This window comes from Saccostrea echinata, unplaced genomic scaffold (assembly GCF_033153115.1).
Source record: "Saccostrea echinata isolate AGI-Se365-2 ecotype Australia unplaced genomic scaffold, CSIRO_AGI_Sech_v1 ptg000012l, whole genome shotgun sequence".
Lineage (NCBI taxonomy): Eukaryota > Metazoa > Mollusca > Bivalvia > Ostreida > Ostreidae > Saccostrea > Saccostrea echinata.
In genome coordinates this window covers 13,173,034-13,199,171 of record NW_026889761.1, presented here as the reverse complement: position 1 = coordinate 13,199,171, position 26,138 = coordinate 13,173,034, and the positions used below count along the sequence as shown (strand labels likewise).

The 26,138-nt window shown below is 32.8% G+C and overlaps 1 protein-coding gene across 5 annotated transcripts in view; it reads left to right on the top strand.

The window, feature by feature from the left end:
* The first annotated feature begins 746 nt into the window (after positions 1–746).
* The window catches only part of LOC133185386 (four and a half LIM domains protein 2-like), a 49,745-nt gene continuing 24,353 nt past the window's right edge, over positions 747–26,138 (top strand). For 2 of the 5 annotated variants that reach the window (XM_061320551.1, XM_061320550.1), the window contains exons 1-5: positions 747–908; positions 9,836–9,921; positions 12,974–13,154; positions 18,090–18,323; positions 20,303–20,518. In XM_061320551.1, coding sequence (XP_061176535.1) covers positions 786–908; positions 9,836–9,921; positions 12,974–13,154; positions 18,090–18,323; positions 20,303–20,518 — 840 coding nt within the window. In that variant the 5' untranslated portion in view covers positions 747–785. Of the gene's footprint in view, positions 909–5,299; positions 5,333–6,559; positions 6,620–8,642; positions 8,679–9,835; positions 9,922–12,973; positions 13,155–18,089; positions 18,324–20,302; positions 20,519–26,138 lie in introns of those variants that run through there. The other 3 variants (XM_061320555.1, XM_061320553.1, XM_061320554.1) reach the window with 3 other exon arrangements.

The following is a 26,138-nucleotide window of genomic DNA, read 5'->3' as shown; positions in this document are numbered from 1 at the left end:
CAGCATTTCGTAAATTATATGTCGCTACGTAACCATAATGGCAAATACAAATTTTATTGTGTAGTTTTTTTTTTGACTGACATAATTCATACCAATTATTAGACATGTGTTTTCAAAGTAAATTTGACTACGGATTTTATTTAAACCCGCCTTCCATCAATTTAAACCATAGGGCTCACGGTGGATGTGACCTGTCGACAGGAGATGCTTACTCCTCCCAGGCTCTGAAATTTTCAGGGGTCTGTGCTTTAAGGGCATACGCAACGTACCTTACCTAATGATAATTTTTCAAGATGTTCTTAATTTAAAATTATAGTACCATCAGATGTTCACAGACAAAAAATCAGCATGCATTACCAGGGGTTTTGAATAGATATCAACTGATGAAAATTCTTCTATAATTCAAATAAAAATATGCAAAAATTACTATATAAACATATATTCTAAATGTTTTTTCATCCGAATTTGTTTTAGAAGAAGTATAAAGCACCATACAGAAACATTAAAAGAGTACAGCACAAATGTCCTTCAAGTATTGGAACTCTTCAACGCCAGGGAAAAAGACAATCAAGTTCAAACTATGTTGCATATGTCTTTAAGCCCTGTTCACAGCTCTGTATTATTTATAGAGTTTTTCTTTTTTTCAGATCGATCATTGTTCGTTATATATTCACCTATTTCATTGTAAACCACAACAATACATAATTTAAACATAACATTTGTAATTTCTTAATTGCAGACGACAACTGCGCCCCGTACTTTACCGAACTTTTACTTTAATTCCGATGGCGGGAGTAGACACCGATATAGGACTAGTAATCTCAGAGGGGACAACGGAAATTGTAGACAACATCTTCACCGGGAATCATGACAGTGGGGACACACCCCTCCTCAATTACACGGAGCCGGTAAGTGGTATTGTCCATCGCACCTGTTACAGGTATGGATAATGAATAAATGATAGCCTCCTTTAGTATGTACATGTCCCTACCTCATTGTAATTATTCACAGTACTTACAGGTCTGTCTAGGAATGTCTTTCCAGACGAAAATGCATGCGATATTTCCTTAGACCTGTATTGTTTTTTAAGAAGTAAAAAAATTAAAAAAAGGGCCGAGACTGTGTTTTAAAAACGATTCGAGTTTATTCTAATATTTCAGGTGACAATTTTAAGAATTATATAACGAGAAACAATTTGCAAAATCATTTATTTGTTGATCAAGGTGATACATTTTATCTATTTATATGTATATCAAACTCCCTCATTTCTAATCATTATCTGAACTGATAAAATTATAAACAAAAATTGAATGAATTTAAATCGTGTGGTCTTTGTAAGAGAAATTTATTGATTGAATAATATTAACAGGTGCAGATGAACCCTAGGCATAACACATTTTATCTAGGCTGCACGCAACCTGCACACAAAAATTCAGCAAAAAAATCTGAATGTGTATGATTACAAAGATTTTAAAGTGTAAGACAATTAATTTAGGCATACCAGATATCCCTGAATACAAAAAAGAAGAAAAAAAAACAGATTAACATGATTAGAATAATCTTTACATTTTTAATTTTTTTTTTTTTGGATAAATTGTGCAGTTTAAGAACTTTATTAAATTTGACAGTTTTTGTAGCAATGTAATCTTGGGTTACCGTTACAGTAAGCATTTGTGTTTAAAGAATGTTAAGTGAAGTCACAAGATATCAAAGGAGATGTGTAGTTTTAATGTATTTAATTCCTTTCCCCAAATCATTCTTAACACTTGTTAATGTGGTGTTAATGGCATTGACATTTGCCATGAAGTACGTTTAAAAAAGTCTCAAGAATTAGGATCATAAAGTTTTAGAGTAAATACTTAGCCATGAATTTAAACCTAGTTTAATAATATGCATCCCTTGTAAAGAAAATAGTATTCTACTGATAATTCAATGCACAAATATTTTGTCTTTTTTTCTCTTTTATTTAAATGACTGAAACATACATAGAGTATGTCGCAGTGCCCCTAGGTGTGTCAAACAGCTTAGCTACAAAAACATGTTACTGAATAGAATGATCAGATATTAGGAAAAACTGTTGTGTTTATGCGGTCACCTTAAAGTGTTAGAGGGGTTTCATTTGTGAGAGAATGCAGTGTCTGATTTAACTCCCTTTCACTGACTTTTAAGATCAAAAGAAGAAAAGGCCATTGGAAGTGGGGGTGCTTTGATTGTGATGGCACCCCTCTTTGGAAAAAATATCATTTTTGAAAAAAAAAATGATTAAAAGATAATTTTGCAAGATTTTGTTAATTTAACTTTTGGAAAAAAAAAATGACATCCAGAATGCACCACTACTCATCAAAATGAGAGATGGAACCCCTTATAAGCCCCTCCCCCCTCTCCTGCACTCCCATTTCCAGGAACATTTTGACAGCCCTGAAGAGATAGGAATTTTACCATTCTTTTGTATTTTTAGTATTAAAAAAATATATACATTGTAATATATAAATCCTCAGCCCTAATACACTGCTATTTAGCTAAAGTTCATAATATTAAATGCTGCAAGATTTTGTTGGTTTTAATTGGTTTTAAATATTCTTGATAAAAAGTTTATGTTCTTAATATAAATGAACAACAAAAAAATTATTTCCACTGCCTTGCTCTGACATTTTTTAATCACTCAATGAATGGAAACTTCATTATATGAATTATAGGTAAACAAAAGCCGCAACATTTAAAGCAATGTAAAATCTACCAGACCTAAGACTGATGTGAATTGATCATGGCCATTGAGGGGGGAAAAGTAACAAATATTTCTTGCAAAATGATTGATAGTCAATCTCTCACCATCTCTCATAAAAATCTTGTACCTCTCCATGGATTAGACATGACAGTGTATTTTGTAGGTATCTGTTATATCAAGGTTCAAAATAGAAATTTCACTGTTTAGTCTCATTGAAAACTACCATGTCTGGTCATGAAAAACTTGTTTCTATAATTACAGTGTCAACTCAAATAATATCTAGTTGTCTTTAAACTTTTACATTATGGATACAAATATACACAAAGATTTAAATTAGCATTCCACATCACAAAGGAATTGCATTACTAAAAGATTATATTGTTGAAAGCAAATTAAAATATGTTATTTATCAAAAGAGATGAGATTGTACAAGTTCAATGCTTAGAAATGTAAATGTAACTAGTATATATAATTTTAGGGACACTTACCCCATGGAATCAAATTTTTTTTTTTTACTGTTATACTGAAATGAGTGGAAAACCGTATAAATAATTTTTAGTTTAAAACATAAATATCTATAATAGAAATGTATTGCAACCACTGTTGTGAATTGATAAGAACTTCATCATGATACATATCATATCGCAGCTAGGATATAGTTCCAGATTATTATGTACGGATAAGAACTTTATCATGATACGTATCATATCGCAGCTAGGATATAATTCCAGATTATTATGTATGGATAAGAACTTCATCATGATACGTATCATATCGCAGCTAGGATATAATTCCAAATTATTATGTATGGATAAGAACTTCATCATAATACGTATCATATCACAGCTAGGATATAATTCCAGATTATTATGTACGGATAAGAACTTCATCATGATACGTATCATATTGCAGGATATCTGTCTGAGACCTATCATGCACTGATAAGAATGAAATATGAAGATAGCAAGTAGTAATCAAGCTCAAAAGTCCATTGAAACAATACAAATCAGGAGCAGAGAAAAGATGGACCTCTAAAAATATCAGAGGTGGGATCAGGTGTCATAGAGGAGTAAGCATCCCCTGTAGCATTCTATAGCATGATATGTATCGTTAGAACAGAATGCCCATATTATTCCAGACATTGTGTACTTATAAGAACTACATTGTGATATGTATTGTGTCCTATATCATTCAAGTCCTATTGTGTACTAATGGGAATTACATATATTGACTACTAAACTGTTTGTCAACCCTTTTTTGCTGATTGACTTTTGTGTGGCAGATTAATAATCATGCCATTTATGGAACTTAAGATGTAAATGAAACCTCTTACATCTTTCTGGACAATAAGGCCAAATAAAAAAATATGTGTGGTTCCGGTTACACCTCCAAACAAATTAGGGTAGGTAGGTAGTTTTTTTTTTTGTTTTTTTTTAATATAATAAAAGTCAAAAATATCATTGAATGTTCTTGAATTAACTATTGGTGATATTGGTGAGATAATACTATTGCTTCCTATCAAGTGGTGACATTTGTAATGGACAAAACACTTGTACTGCGTGTTGAAACGATGTTGTCAAAGAAGGCCACCATTGCTGAAACTAAAACTAATACCGGAGCCAATGAGGGAAATCAGGGAAAATTCTGGAAATTTGAAAATTGTCAAAAAAAAGTTTAGGGTCGGGGGTATAAAATAGGGACGGTCAGGTAACTGGAACCACACATATTTTTTTATTTGGCCTAAGTTAAACGTTCCAAATTCATAAGTCTTATTGTTATAAATTGATATTTTGAATGGATTCCAGAAGAATTCAGTACTTGAATATGGAGAGAGAGAGAGAGAGAGAGAGAGAGAGAGAGAGAGCACTAACTACTGAGGAACAATGCAGTATTGATCTTTTTGACCTTGACCATGGATGGAGAATCTAGAGAAAGTCCCCCATTGATTCTTGTATCTGAGAATATAAACCATCACAGTTCTTCCTGATGGTTAACCCTGACAGACAAAGAAAAGAAAAAAATCCTCCCAAACATTGGTAATACAGAAGTATTCTGGTTGATAGAAATTGAGTGCATTGGAAGAATTATCAGATGCATTACAGTAATATTAATGTAGTTTTGATGCAGTAATATTAATCCAGAACTAGGTGCTTCTCATATATTAATCATATAAAAGACGGTCCTTGCTTGACCCTAGTCCTAAAACTCTTGAGGAATGAATAAAGCATAAGGCAATATTGAATCCCCGAGTATTGTCAATATGTATTACATCAGTACATAAACAAATGTTTTATCTTATGAAGACCCAATACACTACACAGCAATATGAATGAGAGAGGTGCGAGGCACGTCGTAAAATGTTTTATAGATGTGTGGTAATTGAACAAGTGAGGCAGTGGGACTAAAACAGTTATAACCAGGGAGCAGGGGGAGAAAATATAAAGAAGATATGAAAAAAACAAACTCTGAAGCAGATACAACAGCTGCTGAGTTAATAGCTGAACTGTAATTTTTTGTCCCAGGTTTAGCAAAAACCTGTGGCTAATTGCAATTTTTTTTTTAACTGAATGTGAATTTCTTCTTAAGGATATGCCTAAAGGAGTGAATGTAAGTATTATTATATATATGGTAAGATTCAATGTTTTATTCATTATATGGTGGGTCGTAGATTTTGTTCTGTGACTTGCCCTGTGGCTGATTCATTAGGTACGCTTGAATAATAAAGAAGTCTGGGAGAATTTACCTTCTGATGAACTTGGGGAGAAAGTATATAATATGGAAATTTTGTATTTAGTTCATTCTAGACTCATGTGTTGTTGCAGTACAAAATAAATTTGATAATGAAATAGACCTTCACCATGTAATTAGGAGTATTATTTTTCTGGTTTTGGTTAATTACTGCACTTGAAATGAAACCAATACCTTGTCTGTATATTCAACTATATTGTTGGTTTGTTTTTAGTCAATGTATTTCAGTAATGACCCATTTAGTATTCATGCATGGTAAATTAAGGATTCAGGTCCAATAGCCTGATTCATATGATGACCATACACTGGTTATCTAAACTGAACAAAATGTTCACTTTCCTGTACCCAACTTCCATTAGTCAAGAAATGGCTCCACCCTTAATTTAATAATTAAAGTTTGAGTGATATTATTAAATTTACTTATTAGTGCCTAATAATGAACAATTAATATCCTCAAAGTAAGAACGCTGAAGAAGTCCCTGAGAGAGTAGCGGAAATAGTATTATCTTTTAAATTGGCAATGAATCTCTTCACATTGTCATACGAGATTGTATGGCATATTTCTATTGATGACTTTGCCATATTTCCCTGCTTCCTTACTTGGCTAGCTGTGACAAAAAGGGCTCAGCCATTTAACAGTTTGGAGAGAGAAAGCCCGGTCTTGTCACATATAAGAATGAATTTAAGGGGGATTAGCTTGAAGTTGGATGGAGAGCTCTCAGCTTTTTGATGGGGACCCTGTACAGTTATCTGTGATGTTGACTTAGGACATTAGTGTGTAATCAGCATAATTGCCTACTGTTTCTGGTGAAAAGACTCCCGTTGGACATCTTATCTGGCCTATTGACGACCAGGTCCTCGATGAAAGTGACAATGAATTGGTAGCCTAGATCGGGTGTTGTAATGACTGAGCGTGTGTATAGACCTTGATTATAACCAACATAAGATAACGGTGTACAAATATTGAACATTGTTGAATTTCAAACATTTACAGAGTTGTAATACAACTTTGTGGCCTTTTGGAGTTAAATTTCAAGGGTGTGACTTTTGGCTGCAGGAGTAAAATTTTTTAGACATGTTTGATTCTTGGAATTTTGTACGATGGACCGAAGAAATGTTCCAAAAATTGTAATATCATGTGAGCAGGTTGGTATTGATGGATGTATTTAAAATTAAGATTTGACCTATAGATCCAGTTAGCTTATCTTAGGCCACAAATTCAAAATGAATTTCATTTCAGAATGACCTTAAGCTGTTCTATTTAAAAATAAGGCTAGGACAACTTTAATCTTGGAACACCAAAAGACAAGGTCTCTTAAAAACTCTGAAGAGAATGTGGAATTTATGCATGCAGTCCTAAACTAACGGAGGTGTAGCCAAGTTTGAGTTAAATGCTGATAAATTGTTTGGGGATGTTTAGCATTTTTCAGGTGTTTAATATAAGCCATTGTTATTTTAGGAAAGAATACATCATGTTTAATCATAATTATGCTGTAACGGAACAGAAAAATGCCATGAGTCAATTAAATCATTGGATTGTTATATATCTGCAGTGGCACACTGTTATCTATCATGGTCTTCAGTGCAAGAATTCAGAGTCGGTGGGGGGGGGGGGGGGGGGGGGGGGATGGGGGCAATCTTAAAGAAGCTCAGTCATTTTGGTTTCTGGACCATTTACATACCATCCTTTATAGTGGTTACTTAATTATTTGAATTTTGTCTATTTTTTTTTTTTTGGATCACACATTTATGAGGTTTGAAGGAAATGGGGGAGGGGTGGGGGGTAGGGTCCATTTTGTTCAGTAGAAGTTAAATTAATTGGTCGAGCAGTTGGTGAGGGAGAGGAGTTCTGAGTTCAGAGCCATGCAGGCAGCTATTTCTAAAACGTCTGCTTCATATGTGCATTTTACAGAGTATTTAAGTACAGTTGGATTAGCAAGAAATTGATAGGGATTAGAATGATCCATTCAGAGATAGAGATAAGTCTTTGTCTAGCTTGGTCCTTGCGATTTCAGCTGTTTTTTTTTACACATTGACAGGTCTCACATTAATACTTCACATTTAGACATGTACAGTCATTTAACAGTGCTTGATGGGGTTTAGTATCCAATAGTTTTTTCTATAGATCTTCTTTTGCAATATGTGTGTTACTTGCAGTTGTGTAAAAAAAAAAATCTTAGAAAGGATTCTTGCAAAAAGTTTAGTGTTTCCAAACTTTTAATTAATAAAAAAGATGAAAAGCATGCACTTTACATAGGTTTACATTGATCGAGTTCACAGTTAATGCATCTTTATTTATGATAAACTGGGGTTTTATTTTGAACATAGCATTCTCAGCAATACAGTGCTTTAAAGGTTTAATAAATGTTAAATTTTCTGAAAGAAATATTTACTGGTGAAAAAGCCTGGTATTCTCTTACTCTGAGGGGAGTTTTACATTGAGATAAATCTCTCCACTGACCCATAACGCACCATCTTACCGAGATTATGGCCGCTTTTGATTAGGGGTTTTAAATGAGTGTACAAACTTTTCACTCTGTTAGTAATGATCCATCGTGTTCAGCTACTGATAAACTTAATGTTTTTTTCTTCTTTATAATACTAATTTAAATATTTTTTCTATTCAATGTACGTGTGATAAATGGGAGTTTTGATGTATGAATTAACCTTTGTTTATCTTGATTGGTTTCTCGTATATACATTTTTGATTTTCGTAAAAAATGTATATTAAACAATCCCATTTATAGTATTTTTTTGTTATGCTGTCTAATGAATTTCTCTTCAATGATTGCATATTTCAACAGGTGAACTTCCTAAGATTTGATTTACATTATGTTTTACCACAATTTATGCATAGGTTCCTCTTTTCCATCTTCCTACAAAACCTTCCTTACATCATAAGGTGTCCCTATGGGGGATTATATTAAAGCAGGAGGAATTATGTAAGAAATAAGATTGCTGGGGTGCAGTATGAATAAACAGGGCTAGAATCTAGCCCAAGAGAAGGTGGGATACCAACCTTCAGGTGTTTTTAAACTGTTTTGATTATAAATGCAAAATTAGGTAATATTTACACGTCAGTTAGCACATTAGACGGTGAGACGTGATTGCCACAATACACAACGGTTCTTTATTTAGGAGAGTCATACAGTTAGTTTTATAGTATCAAGTCTGTATTCAGGAAATGGAGGGTACAAACTCTGAAGTATGTATATATTTTTTATAATCATGCAAGGTCCAAAATTAAATAACCCTTTCCAATTATTTTTAATTTCATAATCCATTCAGTTAATGAAGGATTTGACTTTCAATATTAAAGAGCTGATCGAGTGTTGTACATAAAAAGTGAATAAAATGGCAATACAGTATTGCCGTTTAGTGCTAATTGAAGCCATTTTCTTATTTAAGTGTTGGTGACATTAAAAATCTTATAAATTATAAATGACTCACTTTTGTCTTTGTATAATTACTGATCAACACTTCATTTTGTGGATAATGTATACCACTAGCATTAATCATTAAACAATCCCTATTGTTACAAAATAGATAGAAAAATGTCCGACCTACTCCCTCAGTATTACATTATACTGTACATGTATATGTCACTGCTTTTAATCTTCAGAATCTGTTACATACAGTAAAACATGTTTTTAGCAAACCTGCTTAAAATGAATTTACAGTTACTGTGAAGTGATTTTCATTCCTTGTGGTATTAAAACATAACAGATATAATTACATTTATAATGAAGCAAAATTGTTAGTCCCTGTCACTTCACTATACATTTGAACTTCGGTATCTCGAACACTGATATCTCGAATACCATGGATATGTTGAAGTGATTTGTAAGTCCCAACTGCTTATTTTTTTAAGTATTTTTTCCCCTCAGTATCTCGAATCATCGGATATCTCAAAGTTTTTCCTTGGTCCTATCGAGTTTGAGATAATGAGGTTTGACTGTATATAAGTATGATTACTGTATTTGTATCATCAAAGATTTTTCATATCAGAGTTTGAATAGAAATTCAAACATTATGAGACATGAGATTGTCATGAGAATGTCAAAGTCAAAAAGCTCAAGATAGTTGACATGTCCATCGATACTGTACATTTGCTATGTACACACAATATTCTGCATATTTTGTAACAACTGCAGATCATACATCATATATGTAAGGTTGAGATGGTGAAAGAGAAACTTGCAATTTTGACCTTGTTCTTTTTAGTGTCGAGGTCACCCAGAGGTCATGGTCTAAAAATCAAGATGATATTAGCATATTTATTGTGAAGCCTTGGGTAACTTTATTATTAAGATTCCTTGTTAAATACTAGATAGAATTGGCAGAATTCTATGATTTTTACAGGACGTGGTGATAAATGAGGTGGACGACGGACAGCCCTGTTTGGCCTGCGGAGAGAGATGTACAGGGTTTACCCAGCACAAATGGAGGTTTGTGACAGAACTTTTGTTATATACAGTGGAATCTTTTTAGTTCATGTCAATGTTCGTGGGCAAGCAAAATTTGACTGTCCCGTGGAGAATTTAGTTCATTGTTAGCTGTATATTCAAAAGATTCAATGATCTGATATGTTAATGAAGTTATTGTTTATGGGGATGTAAATTCATGGGTATCATGGATGACCCACTAAATCAGTGAACATTGGTCCTCCACAAATGATGATGATTCTTAATTATGGTAGTATAAATTGTACATTCACATGGTACATGTATTGCTAAATGACGAACAGAGAAATATTCATTATAAGCCGATGCATATACATATATATGCAGATGTATGGATACATGCACTTGTTACTATAGAGCTCTGCATGATATTTCTGAATTAAATGTGGTTCAAGTAAGCAGATCGAAAAAGAGCAAGAATGTGTCATCTTAATTTTTCCAATTTGATCAAGATACATCTTAATTTTTCCAATTTGTTCAAGATACAAGACTAGTAATTTCTGGTATATACATGTATCTCTCTCTCTCTCTCTCTGTACACATAATTATTGTTGAATATTTAACTCAATTATAGGTTCAACTTGGTAAATTTTTGAAAATTAGAAATACCTGTACTTTGCTAAATGTTTAACAAATCCTCTTAAGGAGGTTCGATCCTGAGCTTTTGGGCAGATTTTGGTCTGGACCTTTATTTCTAAAAGTCTGCATCATTTTTAAGTTCTAACATTAAATCTGGATTCTACAATGCAAATTAAATTATATCCAATGAAAAAACCGTGATTAGATTCCATTCAAATAGGATTAAGCCAGGAACTATATTTTGTGGCGGAAGGTTTTTAAGAAGAAAATTATCAGTTTTTCCCTTTTGAAATACATACAGTACTGTTAAGTTTAGATTCCTTTTTTTCCATGCTGGTTGCACACAGAGCTGTTTTTGCAGTGAAATGTTTTATGCTGGTTCTGAAATATCTATTAAATTATTTCTTATGAATTTTTTTATTGTATTGTGACAAATATAGTAAATATATTCTGAAAGTCCAGGAAAAAATTGAGCCAATTTTAGCATAAAATTAAACACTTTTTTAGTAATATCTAAAAATTTACATCATAGACCCCCACTTTTGTTTTTCTTTTCTGAATATATTAGATAATGTTGATCAATCTGGTTAAATTCAGCAAAAGTTTAAGACTTTAAAATAATTTTCTTGCATGTTAAATTTTTAATGCTAGAAAAATCACATTTTGTGAGTGCAGAAAGGTCAAATAATTGATTATGCAAAGCAATTTGAAACTTTTTCTTAGTCACAATTTTAATGTGTGATAGTTTATTTTGTCCCATGATTTATTTGGATAAAAACATTGGAGGGTAAACGTCGAAGATATGATTTTTGATTAAGACACAAATTTCAGTGCAAAAAGGTCATATTAAATTTACTGTAGCGCCAAAAGAAGCATATTGACGCCCATTTTTTGTTCTGATTTTTAATTAAGCTATATGTGTAGAAACTAAAAATATACTTGACAAAAAAAGTTTAAGACTCTAAATATCAGGATCCAACCTCGTTAAGTAAAACCAGGCTAACATTGATTTCTAAGATTCCATTGTAATAAACTCATATAACTTTTCTTTCCATCATGATTTTTATGCCCCCATAATGGAAGATTTGGGGGTATACAGTTTTTGCCCTGTCCACCCGTCTGTCTGTCTGTTTATCTGTTTGTCCGCAGAAACTTTAACATTGCCCATAACTTTTGATTGGTTGGGGATATGACTTTCATATTTCACTTGTGTATTTCTTGTGACAAGACCATTCTTTGAGTACCATCATATTTGACCTTTTGACCTTGACCTAGGAATTTGACCCAGTTTTGCAAAACGTAATCCAACTTTAACCTTAGCCGTAACTTTTGAACAGTTGGAGCTAGGGCTTTCATGCTTCACATGTGTAATCCTTGTGACAAGACCTTCCTTTGGATATGAACAACTTTGACCTTTTGACCTTGATCTTGGAGTTTGATCTACTTTTGAAAAACTTTAACTTGGGCCATAACTTTTGAATGGTTGGAGCTACAATATGTAAGGCTTTCATATTTCATATGTGTATTTCTTGTGACAAAACTTTCCTTTGAATACCAACAACTTTGACCCTTTGACCTAGGAGTTTGACCTACTTTTGAAAAAATTAACATTGGCCACAACTTTTAAACAATTGGTGCAAGGTCTTTCTTTCTTCACATGTGTAATCCTTGTGACAAGACCTTCCTTTGGATACCAACAACTTTGACCCTTTGACCTTGACCTAGGAGTTTGACCTACTTTTGAAAAACTTTAACCTTGGCCATAACTTTTGAACAGTTGGTGCTAAGGCTTTCATACTTCTCAGGTGTAATCCTTGTGACAAGACCTTTCTTTGGATACCAACAACTTTGACCTTTTGACCTAGACCTTGGAGTTTGACCTACTTTTGAAAAACTTTAACTTGGCCATAACTTTTGAATGGTTGGTGCTAGGGCTTTCATACTTCACATGTATAATTCTTGTGACAAGACCTTTACTTGGGCACCATTAATTTTGACCATTTGACCTTGACCTTTGAGTTTGATCTACTTTTGAAAAACTTTAACCTTTTCCATATCTATTCAATGGTTGTTGCTAGGGCTTTCATATTTCATAGGTATTTTCCTCGAGACTAGACCTTACCTTGGGTACCAACATATTTATTTTGCATTTGAGAAAGTTTAACCTCACTATAAGTTGCCATACGGGTCATCAGTGTTTCACAAACACATCTTGTTCTTCAAAGTATCAGCTAGCAGCTAAAATGCAGGTACAATATAGTATGTAAAGTCCTTATTATTTATTTCAAATATTTCCTTTTTGAAATTGTAGAAGTGGGTAATAAATGATTAACTATAGATTAAACTTAAATGGAGTTCATAATTATGTAGATATGGACAGTTATAGATAATGATTTAAATGCATTACATGCTTAACTTTAAAACAAGTGAACAACATTGTGTATTTGTGCTTTTATAGGAATACATGCAATGTGTGCAAATGTCCAAGGGAACTACATGACATCTACAACGAAAACTTTGTCAACATCCGTGACAGACTGGGATGGAAACGAGACAATGACCCCACAGCTCAGGTCAGCAAGGACCGCACCCTCAGGGAGGGGTATACCTGGATCCCCCCAGGCTTGTCCTCAGAACAGGTAAAGGTCACGCACTTACAGATATGAATGGAAGTGGACACACAGTGGTCACTTTTGTCAATCTTTCTATGGGTATCTCAAATATGACAGCAACATGTACACCAGGGTCTATACAGTTTACTCACCTATAGTTGTCTGTATTGATGACTTTCAGATTACACAGAAAGGGACACATGTACTTGCTAAGCAGTCTTTATAAGTAGACAGTTGTGATGGCCTATCTGTCATTCATCTAATCTTAACAAGAGGGTAGATGACAAAAACCCTCCCTTAAAAACAGCTTCGCATTGAATGTTTGGTATTACTCGGACCAACAGAGGATGAGAATATCATACAACATAAAGGCTTGCTCCTTTTTACAGACTGTTAATTACACATTTTTAACAAAAATGCATTAATGCATGTAGCATCCTTATTCCTTAAGCACTATGAAGTTCTAAACAATGAGATATGAGTTTAAGGACATATACAACGTAGTTTGAACTTTATATTCTTTTTCCCTGGAGTTGAAGAGTTCCAATACTTAAAGGAACTGTGTGCTACATTTTAATGTCTATAGATGCTGTTGTACACTTCTTCTAAAACAAGTTTGGATAAACAAAACATCTAGAATATATGTTTAGTAATTTCTGTATATTTTTCTTTGAATTATACAAAAAAATTTCATCAATTGATATCTTTTCAAAACTGCTGGTAATGCATGCTGATTTTTTGTCTACGAACATTGGATGACACTATAATCTTAAATTAAGAATATCTTGAAAAATTATCAGTAGGTAAGGTACGTTGCATATGCCCTTAAGGGCTCTAAAATTCAGCCTTCATTCATTTGTACTTCTTTTACAATGAAAATATCTGAATGATTTACACCCATCCAGAACTTAGGAAAAATAAATTGCCTTTCAGTGGAATAGGTGGTGGTACACCAGCATATAAAGCTTCAATTTCGCATAAGGATGCTCCTTTGTTAATGGTCAAGAGATTTTTGACACTGAAGCCATATAATTGTCTTTTAATTGACTGTTTAAAAAGTTTAAAAAAAGAACAGTTATTAATAAGCATAAGTGAAGGCACCTCTGTATATAATGTATCATATCAAACTGTTGAATAGTGATGTCTTTGGTATATTATGCATCAAAGTTTGTATTAATGCTGGAAAAATCAGGTAAAATCTCCATGGTTTAATTAAATGCATGCGGTGTTTTCTGCAACAACCAAGAAATTAAGCCTTCCCAGAAATTCACATTTAATTAATAAAAGTGTTCTACTTGCATGTCAACACATTTGTAACTAATTGGTATTCTAAGGTTGAAGGAAAATTACTTTGGTCTACTAAGGTTGAAGGAAAATTACTTGCAACAGCATTTTTTTTCTAAATAATTAAATTTTTTTATTCTAAAAATTATTTTCAAAATTTTTCAGGAAGAGTCATGATTTATTGAGCATTTAAACAAATCCTTATAAAATATATGGTTCCAAAAATTTCTTTTATTGTTACTACATGTATAACCAGACTTCATTTTCACAGGCACTTGTTTCTGTAATTAAACTTTACCCCTATAGTGTTATTATTATACTATGGGGGTAAACTTTTATACAGAAACAAGTGCCTTTGTTAATTTTCATTTATACAAGAACTAGTTACAATGACCAAGATGTTCATCTTTATTGTACAAGACTAAGTTGCAATTTAATAGACTCTTAGTATCACACTGAGCGATAAACATCAAAAAGATGTGAGTTTTGCCAACACATCATAAACCTGCAACTATATTAAGATGTGTTTTTTACTCTTGTCAATAAAGCGATTTGTTCGCTACTGGAATGTAATGAATCTGTGATGAATATTGAGATGCAAGTTGCTCATCATTACCGTAGAAATTTGGTTAGAGGTAATGGTGGGGAGAGATTGAATCTGGCTTTATAGCATTCCTTGAAGAATATGAGATAAAGATACCCATGTGATGTTGAGTGACTGAAAGTCCCTCCAACGACTTAATGAAGTGGGTTATGAGAATTTTTTGGAGAGGTTCAAAACTTGCTTGCACATGCCCTTTAGATTTTTTTGTATACAACCACTTATTATAACATGTTTGTATTAGTTTTTCTTCCCCTTTGTAAAACATCGGATTTCCTTTGTGCAATACTGTATTCTCAAGTGTTAAAAATTCTGTAATTATACTAAGGGCGTGGAATGTTTATTCATATCCCTAACAATTTCTATAGTTCGTATTCTGTAAAAGAATTTCGCTGATACATGTATCTTTTTATTTTGTTTAACCTGTGGCTTAAAAAAGAAACGTACGATAATTAGATATGTTTACACTGTATCTGATCATTCAGATAATGAAGAGAAACGGTAGGATTACGCAATACGTTATTAGTCTTGTAGAAATGAAGTAATTCCAATTGTTTTTTTTATCTCGTAAGGATCTTATTATGCGTGTGGTATAAAAAGATAGGAGACTTTTGATTTGTTCTTTAATTTTTAGCAAGTCAGCATTTATGATATGCATATATTGACATTTTTAAAGTAGATGGTACAAAATTAATTAACAAGGAGCACTAATCCAGACCTCTTTGATATATTGTTTGTGTATCTTTTTTTTTAACATTTAATTTTTGCAAACAGTCGGTAGAGTAAATCAAATTACCCCCCCCCCCCCCCCCAAAAAAAAGATAAAAAATAAAAATCCAAAATCCACATTTTTTTTAAAAAGTTCTCCTTGATATTCAATAAATGATTCTTTAGGTGACCTCTACCTTAAATTTCTTTTATATTGATATGTTGTGGCTGATATAAGTGCTGCAGGTGAGAACTTTAGCTCCTTATTTGTTAATGGAGAAAGAATCATAAAAGTGTGTAAATGAATGGTAATTATATATGGCACTGCTAAAGTACATTTGTCCTCCAAAGGCTCAAAGTTTACATGTTCATTATATTTGTTAATTGTTATGTGTTCAGAGTCACAACTTGAGCAAGATTATCTGGTTCTTTAAAAAATTCTGTTGGTCTGGTACTTTCAGGGACAAGTGCCCAGTAAAATTTGATAAATTTTAAGTGTCTATAAAGACTTGAATTCTTTGTTCAGGAAATGTACAATATCTTCTTGTGAGAGAAAAGAATCAATGTGTTTATTTCTATTTTCAAGCCCCATATCTACTTCAAAGCCAAATCTACTCCCTCAAACATATTTCTCTACCACTGTTGCATCTATTCCAAAAAAAACCCCTCACAATTGCTCTTTTAAGTTAAGTTTATTTTAGATTTGATTTTGTCAAATAATCAAAAGAAGAGTTCACTACAAGAATGCATCTTGATATTGAACATTCACTTGTAAAAAATAACAGTACATTAATGCTGTCACTGTAGTCAGACTCAGAAAGTGTTGGTGCTGTTATATCATGTCTCCATTTCATTTTTAAAATGTTTTCAGTGTAATTAGGTTTGATATAATGTCCAAGACTGAAATTGATATGCTTTCAGTATTTTAGTTTGTTAAAATGTCCCAAGTCAGATTAATATATTAATATATTCAGATTAATATGAATACAAGGTGAAGATAATGAATAGTGATCAATCTAAAAAAAATCTAAAATCAGTACAAATCTCTGAATAGGGCATAAAATATGGATCCCCAGAAATTTCAGAGGTGGAATTAAGTGCCTAGGAGGAGTAAGCAACTACTGTTGACCACTCACACACTCCGTGAGCCCCATGTATTTATCAGGTAGACAGAATATTCCATAGCCAAATTTAGTTTAAAAACAAAGGCCTAACAATTGGTATGAAACAAATCAGCTAAAGTATGACCCAATGATAGGTTGTATTTGCCAACAAGGTCATTATAATGACCATAGAATTTAAAAAAAATTGCTGACTTTAAATGAGGTTGTTCAAATTCCTGTAACATCAACTTATTTATCCGTAGTCTATCATGTGTCCTCATTTCAGATTGATATTTTGTGCCCATCTCAGATTTTATACCCATCTTAGATTGATGTATACGTGTCCCCATCTCAGATTGATATTGTGTCCCCATCTTAGATTAATGTTTATGTGTTTTCATCTCAGATTGATAGAATGATGTCCCCATCTCAGATTGAAAGAATGTTGTCCCAATCTCAAATGTATAGAATTTTTTTTTCCATCTTAGATTGATATCATGTTGTCCCCATCTCAGATTGATCTATCATGTTGTGTCCACTCTCAGATTGATCTATCATGTTGTGTCCACTCTCAGATTGATCTATCATGTTGTCCCCATCTCAGATTGATCTATCATGTTGTGTCCACTCTCAGATTGATCTATCATGTTGTCCCCATCTCAGATTGATCTATCATGTTGTGTCCCCATCTCAGATTGATCTATCATGTTGTCCCCATCTCAGATTGATCTATCATGTTGTGTCCCCATCTCAGATTGATCTATCATGTTGTGTCCACTCTCAGATTAATATCTTGTCCCTATGTCAAAATTTTCCATCTCAGATTGTTATCATGCTCCATCTCAGATTGATTTCATGTGTCCCCATCTCAGATTGATATAATGTGTTCTCATGTCATATTGATATCATGTATTGCTCATCTCATTGATATCATGTTTCTTCATCTTAGATTGGATATTATAAGTGCCCATTTTTCAGATTGATAAAATGTTGTCCCCATCTCAGATTGATGGAATGTTGTCCCCATTTCAAATTGATGTAATGTGTCTCCATCTTAGATTGATATAAGTTGTTAATGTTTCAGATAGATTAGAATTTTGTCAATGTTTCAGATTGATAGAATGTTGTCAGTGTTTCAGATTGGTAGGTTGTTGTCAATGTTTCAGATTGTTTGAATGTTGTCAATGTTTCAGATTGTTTTCAGTGTTTCAGATATTTAGAATGTTGTCAATGTTTCAGATATTTAGAATGTTGTCAATGTTTCAGATTGAGGAGTACATGGAACAACTCCCAAACCATAAAATCCCCCTCCTGGGTCACCCCGGGGAGAGGTACCGTGACATCCAGATCATCAGGCAGCTCCCCAAACAAGATCTCTCCATGGAGTACTGTAAAATGCTCAGCTCCAGCATAGAAAAGAAGGAGTATAATATCTTCAGGGAGCTAAGGGACAACATTGCGATGGATATAGGAATCGTACAGGAAGCCGTCAGTCTGTCTGTAAGTGAAAAGGACTATATTCTGTACTGGCCAATATATGCCCCAAAAATTTAACTTTGATGAAGAAATTTTTAAATTATTTTCTAAACCAGGGAGATATTTGCAGACTTCAAGGCAATAAATATTTTCATAAACTATTTCATCATTAGTTAGATATGACGTCAAGAATATTATTCAAATTCAATATTTCAATGATTTTGAAAAAAAAGTGTATTTTATACCAATATTGATTGGAAAGTATCAAGCGCAGGTCTACTCAGACTTGATCTTTTGATATAATGAATGAAATGTGTGAAGACAGAACCTGAGCAAGTTTGTACTTGGTAAATACTGAAATGAAAATTGAACAAACTTTAACAAGTCCTTTTAAAAGATATCGGTAAAATCTTAGTAGTTTTTAATGTCACAGAGAAAAAAAAATTCAATTATTTATTTTTCAACTTTATTAAATATTTTGTTAATTATGGGAACAGGAATTAATATATGTCTTTACTGAATATAGTTCTTTGGGCAAGTTTGACAAATAAGTAAGTCATTAAAGAGACTAATTGGCTGAATTGGGATTTTCAGATAAAGTAGGTCACTGAAGCAAATTGGATTTCCAATATGACCACTGTGATTTTTACATGAGATAAGTTGACTGAATTGTTTTTGGTCACCATTTAAAAAACTAAAAGCAAAACTGATTTACCATTAGTTCTGAAAAAGTATTTTTACTTTAATTAGATTAACTAAATTAATGACTTTTCCCCTGTGTCTAATTTAGAAATTAAAAAAAAATTATGATCAAACATACATGACTTCAATAGCATAAAAACAGTTCACAGAGCAATATTTGTCCTGAATTTCTAGAGCAAGGCATGTAGAGTGATGTAAAATTGATTTGTCAGTGGGTGCACAATAATGAATGTTATTGGATTAGGGGTCTTATCATTGTTGTAATAATTTGCCATTATGGCTAAATTTGTCAATAGTAATTACTGTAAGGAGATGGATGATAGGAACCTTCACAGACCAGTCAGGCTTCTAGGAATAGTTCTGCATTGATTATTGACTGGATATAGGTTAAACAGTTCCCTTGAACTTGAGAAAGAAAGATAACTCTTTCAGACTACCTGAAAACCTTCCACTTTGTTCAAAAACTGATGTCAATATTTGAACAGTTTACAGTTTTATCTTTTTCCTCCTTTTCTAAACTCACTCAGTTATGGATTTGAACATTTCATTATTGAAAATGAAATTTACTAAAACCGTGTAAAGTACACCTTTTCTAATACAGTAATCTGAAATATTGCCTATAATGAAGAAATTTCTAATTAGTCCATTCAGTTTGTGTTTGTTGTTTAACGTCCCTCTGGAGAATTTTTCACTCATATGGAGACGCCACCACTTGGTGGTGGAGGGCTGCAAATTTTGACCTCTACTCGGCACTCAGGGCCATTGAGCAGCCCTGACACGGGACAAGGGACCTCGGTTTATATGGTCTTATCCAAAGGACCGGCCTCCATGTCTCATAAAGGATTCGAACCCACAACGTAAGGATCTACTCCTTACATCACGACACTAGAGAAAACGCGACTCCATTCAGTAAATACTATTGTATAAAATATTGTCTAATAAAGAAAGTTGTCTAATTTGGCAAATTTCTAAGGAATCAGTTGTGTCTAGATTAGAAATGTTTTGATTAATGTATTTTATACTGTATTTAAATGCTGTATTTTCATAAAGGTCTGGAGTTAACCAATGTATTCCATTAATTAATATCTGTGATAAGGAAACTTTTTAATTTTCTTTAAAATTAGAACTTTTTCAAAAATTTCCTTTCTCTTTCTAAATATACATGTAAATCAGTACTACTAGTATTAGTAATTAAATATAAAAGATATGGATAATTTTATCATAATTGATTTATTAATCAATTTTAAAAAAAATTATGTAATGTTTCTAAAAAAAAAAAATTAGACCCTCCTTTATTTCAGACATGTGACCAATGTAAGGGTGAGATCGAGCCAACAGACCTGGCAGTGTTCGCCCCTAAACTGGGGGCAGAGCTTTGCTGGCACCCTGCCTGTTTTGTATGCTCCAAGTGTGAGGAATTACTGGTGGACCTCGTCTACTGCTGTCACACAAAGAAACTGTTTTGTGAGAGACATTACGCTGAGCAGATCCGCCCCCGATGTCCTTCCTGTGATGAGGTAAGAGTTATCTTTTCTTTCCTTAGATACAACACGCCAAGACCATAAACTGAGAACAGACTTCGTAACAGTTATAATTTCTGTGTACATGTAGTATACCTTTTGAAATAATTTTGAAAATGAGACAGAGAAATTTCTTCATGTGTTTGTATTTGAACCAAGAAAAAATTTTGAGGTATTCAAGAATTTGAGATACTGTAGCTCGAGATCATTAAATTTCGCGATACCTTACATTTGCGAGATAGTCAATGTCTCTTTATTAGTGAGACAAAATTTTCACGAATTATGGTTATTGCACTATATAATCATAAGGATTAGTATTATACACGAGAATGAAATTTTCGCGAGCACACTGTCTTGCGTAATTACGCGAAAATAAAGTTCTTGCAAATAAAAGGTGATTAACAGTATATAGGCTAAGATACATGAAGAAGTGATTGGGACTTCTGTCTCACTTTGAAATATCAATGGTATTTAAGATAGGGAAGTTCAACGTCTGTATTCAATTTTAATTTTGGTCTCGTACATAGTATATGGCCTTTAATTGAGCCAGATTAGAGCCTTCAAACAATATGATTACTTTAATCATACATATTAAAATGTCATTCCAAACATGTGAATATCATTTGTAACATGGTATCTATAGTTACAAGCTAACTACTTTTATCTATAAAATATAAGGTCAACATGTAATCAAATGAAATGAATGTATAGAAAAATGAAAAAAATAAATAATTATTTTCATATTAGCATGTGGTATAACATACGAGACTACTTTGTTGTACATGTAATAGAATTCCTTGATATAAGCATGACATGTCCTCATACATATATGTACCATGATAATTGATTTATGATGTTGCAAAAACAGTAGAAATTCTATAGAAATAAATCTTATTAAAGGCTATGTAGTGTCACACACATTTTATATTTTGAAACAAAATATTTTCCTTTAACTCAATTTAACAGAAACTTACATTTTACAGAATATAGTATGAAGGTTTCTCTTTATCAAAACTTGCTTAATTCAGTAATTATATGGCATATACTAGTATTAACTGTTATGGGTGAAATCTATATCTGTTTTAATTTAAATTGCTATAGCAAATTCTGTTTAATATATATAATAATGATATTACATGAGGAGGGCAAAGTGCCACTTTGGATCATGTCATAACCAGATACAAAAAGGTTATATCTTGTATGGTAATCAGATACCCATGGTTACAACTGGACTTTGTTTAATTGCTGTGAAGGACTTTAAAACATTTTGGTCATCAATAGATGTGGTTTTGAGTAAGTCAGGGCACAAATAAACTACAAGCCTGAAGTCTCATTTTTGCTGATGGTGCGTAAGATATGTATGTCTCTGGTGCTGTGACAGGAGTTATCTCCCTCCCCTTGTCAGCTTATAATGCATATCAATCGCAGACTTTTTACAACACTACAAATTAGATGCTATCATACTACTGACAGAATGAGATCCTTCTCAATCACAATCATGTGTGTGTCCCATCTTATTACGTCAAAGCCACCCACCTTCACTCACTCACACAGCAGATGTTGTATTATATTCCTCTGAAACAAGGATTGAAACATTAAAAATTTGTCCTAAAAAATTGTCACTCCAAACCTACTTTTGAGAATCTGTGGGTATCAGTTATTTTGGCAGTTATAGTTTATATACAATGTATGTATTAGCGAGAGTGGTAATAAGATTTGTATATATATTAGGTTTATCAGTATTTATTAAAGGTAATGCACTTGAGATTTAAAAGATCCAAAGTTACACATTTCCGTGAGATTTTGATTTTGTGTAGGAACCAAAAGTTATTTACTTTAGCATGTATTGAAGTTCACTGTCACTTTGACATCAAACTTAAAGGCTGTTTAATTTGAATTTCTAAACATGTCTGTCATTCAGTGAAGCATGTACAATTATTGACATAAAGCTGCATGAGGAATATATTAATACAAATTAAAGAGTTAACATACTGAAAACATTCCGGCCATTATTAATTCTTATGTAAAAGTGTTTTCAATGAGAAATGCATATGTTTATATTTTGAAAGATTATTATAAAAGATAAGATCTGGTGTGTATACTTGTTCATCTTTATGCTCCACTGTGAGCCCAAATTGGTTGAATAAATATTCTATTCTATACTCTTTACGTTGATGATTCCTCAGTGATTGCATAAAGTTTGAAATATTAATGCATATTTAATCAGGTATTTTTTTTAAATATATGTCCATATTAAACAATATCACAGGTAATTCCATGGATCTGTAGATATTAATAGAAATTTAAAGATTATATTTCTTATTGTAGAAACATTTAACCATAATAAGAGGATTTTATATTCCAGTCATTCAGATTATATATTTGAAAAGAATGTTTAAAAATAAACAAAGACCAAAGTTTTGGATCTTGACTTCTTAACCCAAGCACTAATGGCAAGTAATCAGGGCCAATGATTGCAATAATGTAAATAATTAAGTCATCACGGAACTGTCACAGTTGTAAATTGTTCTTTCGTGACCCCTGGCTATGGGTCGAACAGGAACTCTGACACCTTTTTACATAATGAAACGCACAGCCTACTTTTTGTCAAATTCCAGGTGTAACAAAAACAAAATTCTACCTGAATTGCCATCTGCCTGTGTTATCTCATGAGTCATATCTGGTAATTCCTAGTCTCCCTCTGGTGTCTGGTTATATATGAAAAAAAAAAAAAAAAACTGGGATGGTCTGATCAGCTAATTATAGCTAGCTTCTCGAACATTGTCATTGCCAGGCCTTGAGGGTTTGACACTTTTTATTATGGACTGGACATTCCCTTTTTAAAGTCTGTTTACTTGGACCAGGATTTGGGTTGAAGGCATAACATTGGAAGACTTTTCGTAGGAGATAAATACATGTACATGCAGGATCAGAACTGACCAGGAATTGGCCGGCTATTTAGGGGAGGAATGTTTACTTTGAGAATCACAAGGGAATTCTTTTATTTATAGGTTCTAGGTTGTGTTTATCAGCTATCATACAACATAAAGAGTCAGCTGGCTGTCAAAGGATATTAAATTATACAACAATTGCCATTCATACAGCTATAAATCAATAAGGATACAGGTCCCACAGTACCTAAGGTGTTCCACTGGATCTAGGGAATTTCACTTGTGTGTTTGGCTTACACCTTTAACATAACAGTATTATACTTGGAGTCATTTTTAAATGACAATCTCCTTGTAGTTATACATTGAGCTATAAACATTCTTGTATTGAGATTGTACCTCTTATAAAGCAGTTAACTTTCAAAATAAATACACAAGGATATTGGATTATCAGGATCAGAGTGAGAGAGCATTGGGACAGTGTTCTGTTTAAATCCCCAGGTAGACAACAGGTGTGTCAGGTATACCTCAGTATACAGCCATGGAGGAAATGATGCAGGCTTGTTCCATAGAATCCAAGGATGGACTTGTCGCCAGAATAGAGGCAGAGAAACAACCCACGGTAAAATGTCTAACCCATATCTGATTCTCTTCTTGGCTTCATTTCTGTCTTTCTCTCTGATAATCCTCCTTGGATAGGGTTGGTTTGTACCTTTAATATGATATAGAAAGCCAGAGACAGAGACAGTTGTACAGATTTGAGTACTAGATAAAAGTGGATCTGTCATCTAGTTACAGATTGCACCACCAAGGTGTCTGGATAAGGACCCACTTTTCTGCACCCTCCACCACTTGTTACTTGTGTTGATTAACGTTTTCTTCCCAGATTTTTTTAAAAATACATTTTCATGACTGGTGGAGTTGTTCCTGTACCCTGGGGCTCTTCTGTAAGCCCATTTAATTTATGATGATGAGTTTTGCAGTGTAGATGAATATCAATTTAATGTCTAAATGGGGGACAAACCCAAGGATTTAATTCCCTTCAAGAAATGAATTCTTTCACTTATTGTCCAAATGTGATAGTTTCAGTGTCAATCAATTTGCAATATTTTGTTTTCTTGGAAAGATTATTTTTATAGCTCTTGGCTGGGATTCATAAACATACTTAAGATTTGTGCTAAGTTTCACACTTAAGTATAAAATAAATTCTTAGCTAAGAAAAAATTCTTAAGTCATATTCATATAAATTCTAAGTGCAATTCTTAGCTAAGTTTAATTCTGAGAAAATTAGAGCACTTAAGTTAAGTCACCCTAGCAACGCATACAATTTCCTGAACAAAAAGCGCACTCTTTTGTGATGGAGGTATTTAGTACCATGAGTATTACATGACAACTGGTACAGCTTTGTCATCAACAGTGCGCAATACTGCATCTTACCAGCTGATAAACATCTCAAAGTCGAAACAAGTTTCTAGCTGGATGTAATAGCATGGGCTGGGATTCATAAACATACTTAAGATTGGTGCTAAGTTTCACACTTAAGTATAAAATAAATTCTTAGCTAAGAAAAAATTCTTAAGTCATATTCATATAAATTCTAAGTGCAATTCCTAGCTAAGTTTAATTCTGAGAAAATTATAGCACTTAAGTTAGGTCACCCTAGCAACGCATACAATTTCCCGAACAAAAAGCGCACTCTTTTGTGATGGAGGTATTTAGTTTCATGTGTATTACATCACAACTGATACAACTTTGTCATCAACATTGCACAATACTGCGTCTTACCAGTTGATAAACATCTCAAAGTCAAAAGAAGTTTCTAGTTGGATGTAATAGCATGGTTTCTTACTGAAAGAGTAAAATGTCTTCTGTAAAGCATTATTTTTATTTTGATAAAGAAAACTTAAGTATTTCTTATCTACTTAAGACACCTCCTGAGGACACTTAACTTTAAGTCAATACTTAAGCTCTAAATATGTTTATGAATTACACTTAAGTATTTCTACCAAATTTAAGTAATACTTAGGGGACTTAAGTATAAAATATAAAACTTAAGTGATTTTTTAAACTTAAGATTATACTAAGAAGTTTTATGAATCCCAGCCATGGTTTCTTACTGAAAGATTAAAATGTCTTCTGTAAAACATTATTTTTATTTTGATAAAGAAAACTTAAGTATTTCTTATCTACTTAAGACACCACCTGAGGACACTTCACTTTAAGTCAATACTTAAGCACTAAATATGTTTATGAATTACACTTAAGTATTTCTACCAAATTTAAGTAATACTTAGGGGACTTAAGTATAAAATATAACTTAAGTGAATTTTTAAACTTAAGAATATACTAAGAAGTTTTATGAATCCCAGCCCAGCTGGCTTTTTTTCTTTGAAAATGCCTTAAAGTAATATTCAGGGTATTGTCTGCATGAAAAATCTTGTATCTCTACATAGCCCAGGCTTTTGATGCAAGAGGCATCAACTCAGGTGTAATGGGGTGATGTGTGCAGTATGTCTGTATTCTTTTAAGTCTTTCTATGTAGGAACTTAATCTTATTTACATTCCATTAAATAATTTTTCTTAGTGTTACATGATTATTACAGACAAAGCATCCTATCTGTTACAGATGTGGTGTAGATTTTTTTTAACCTTATTTCCAATAATAATAAGTGCTCTTTATCATGACAAAAGACCATGATTTTTGCAGTGTTATGCAAGAAACTTGCATT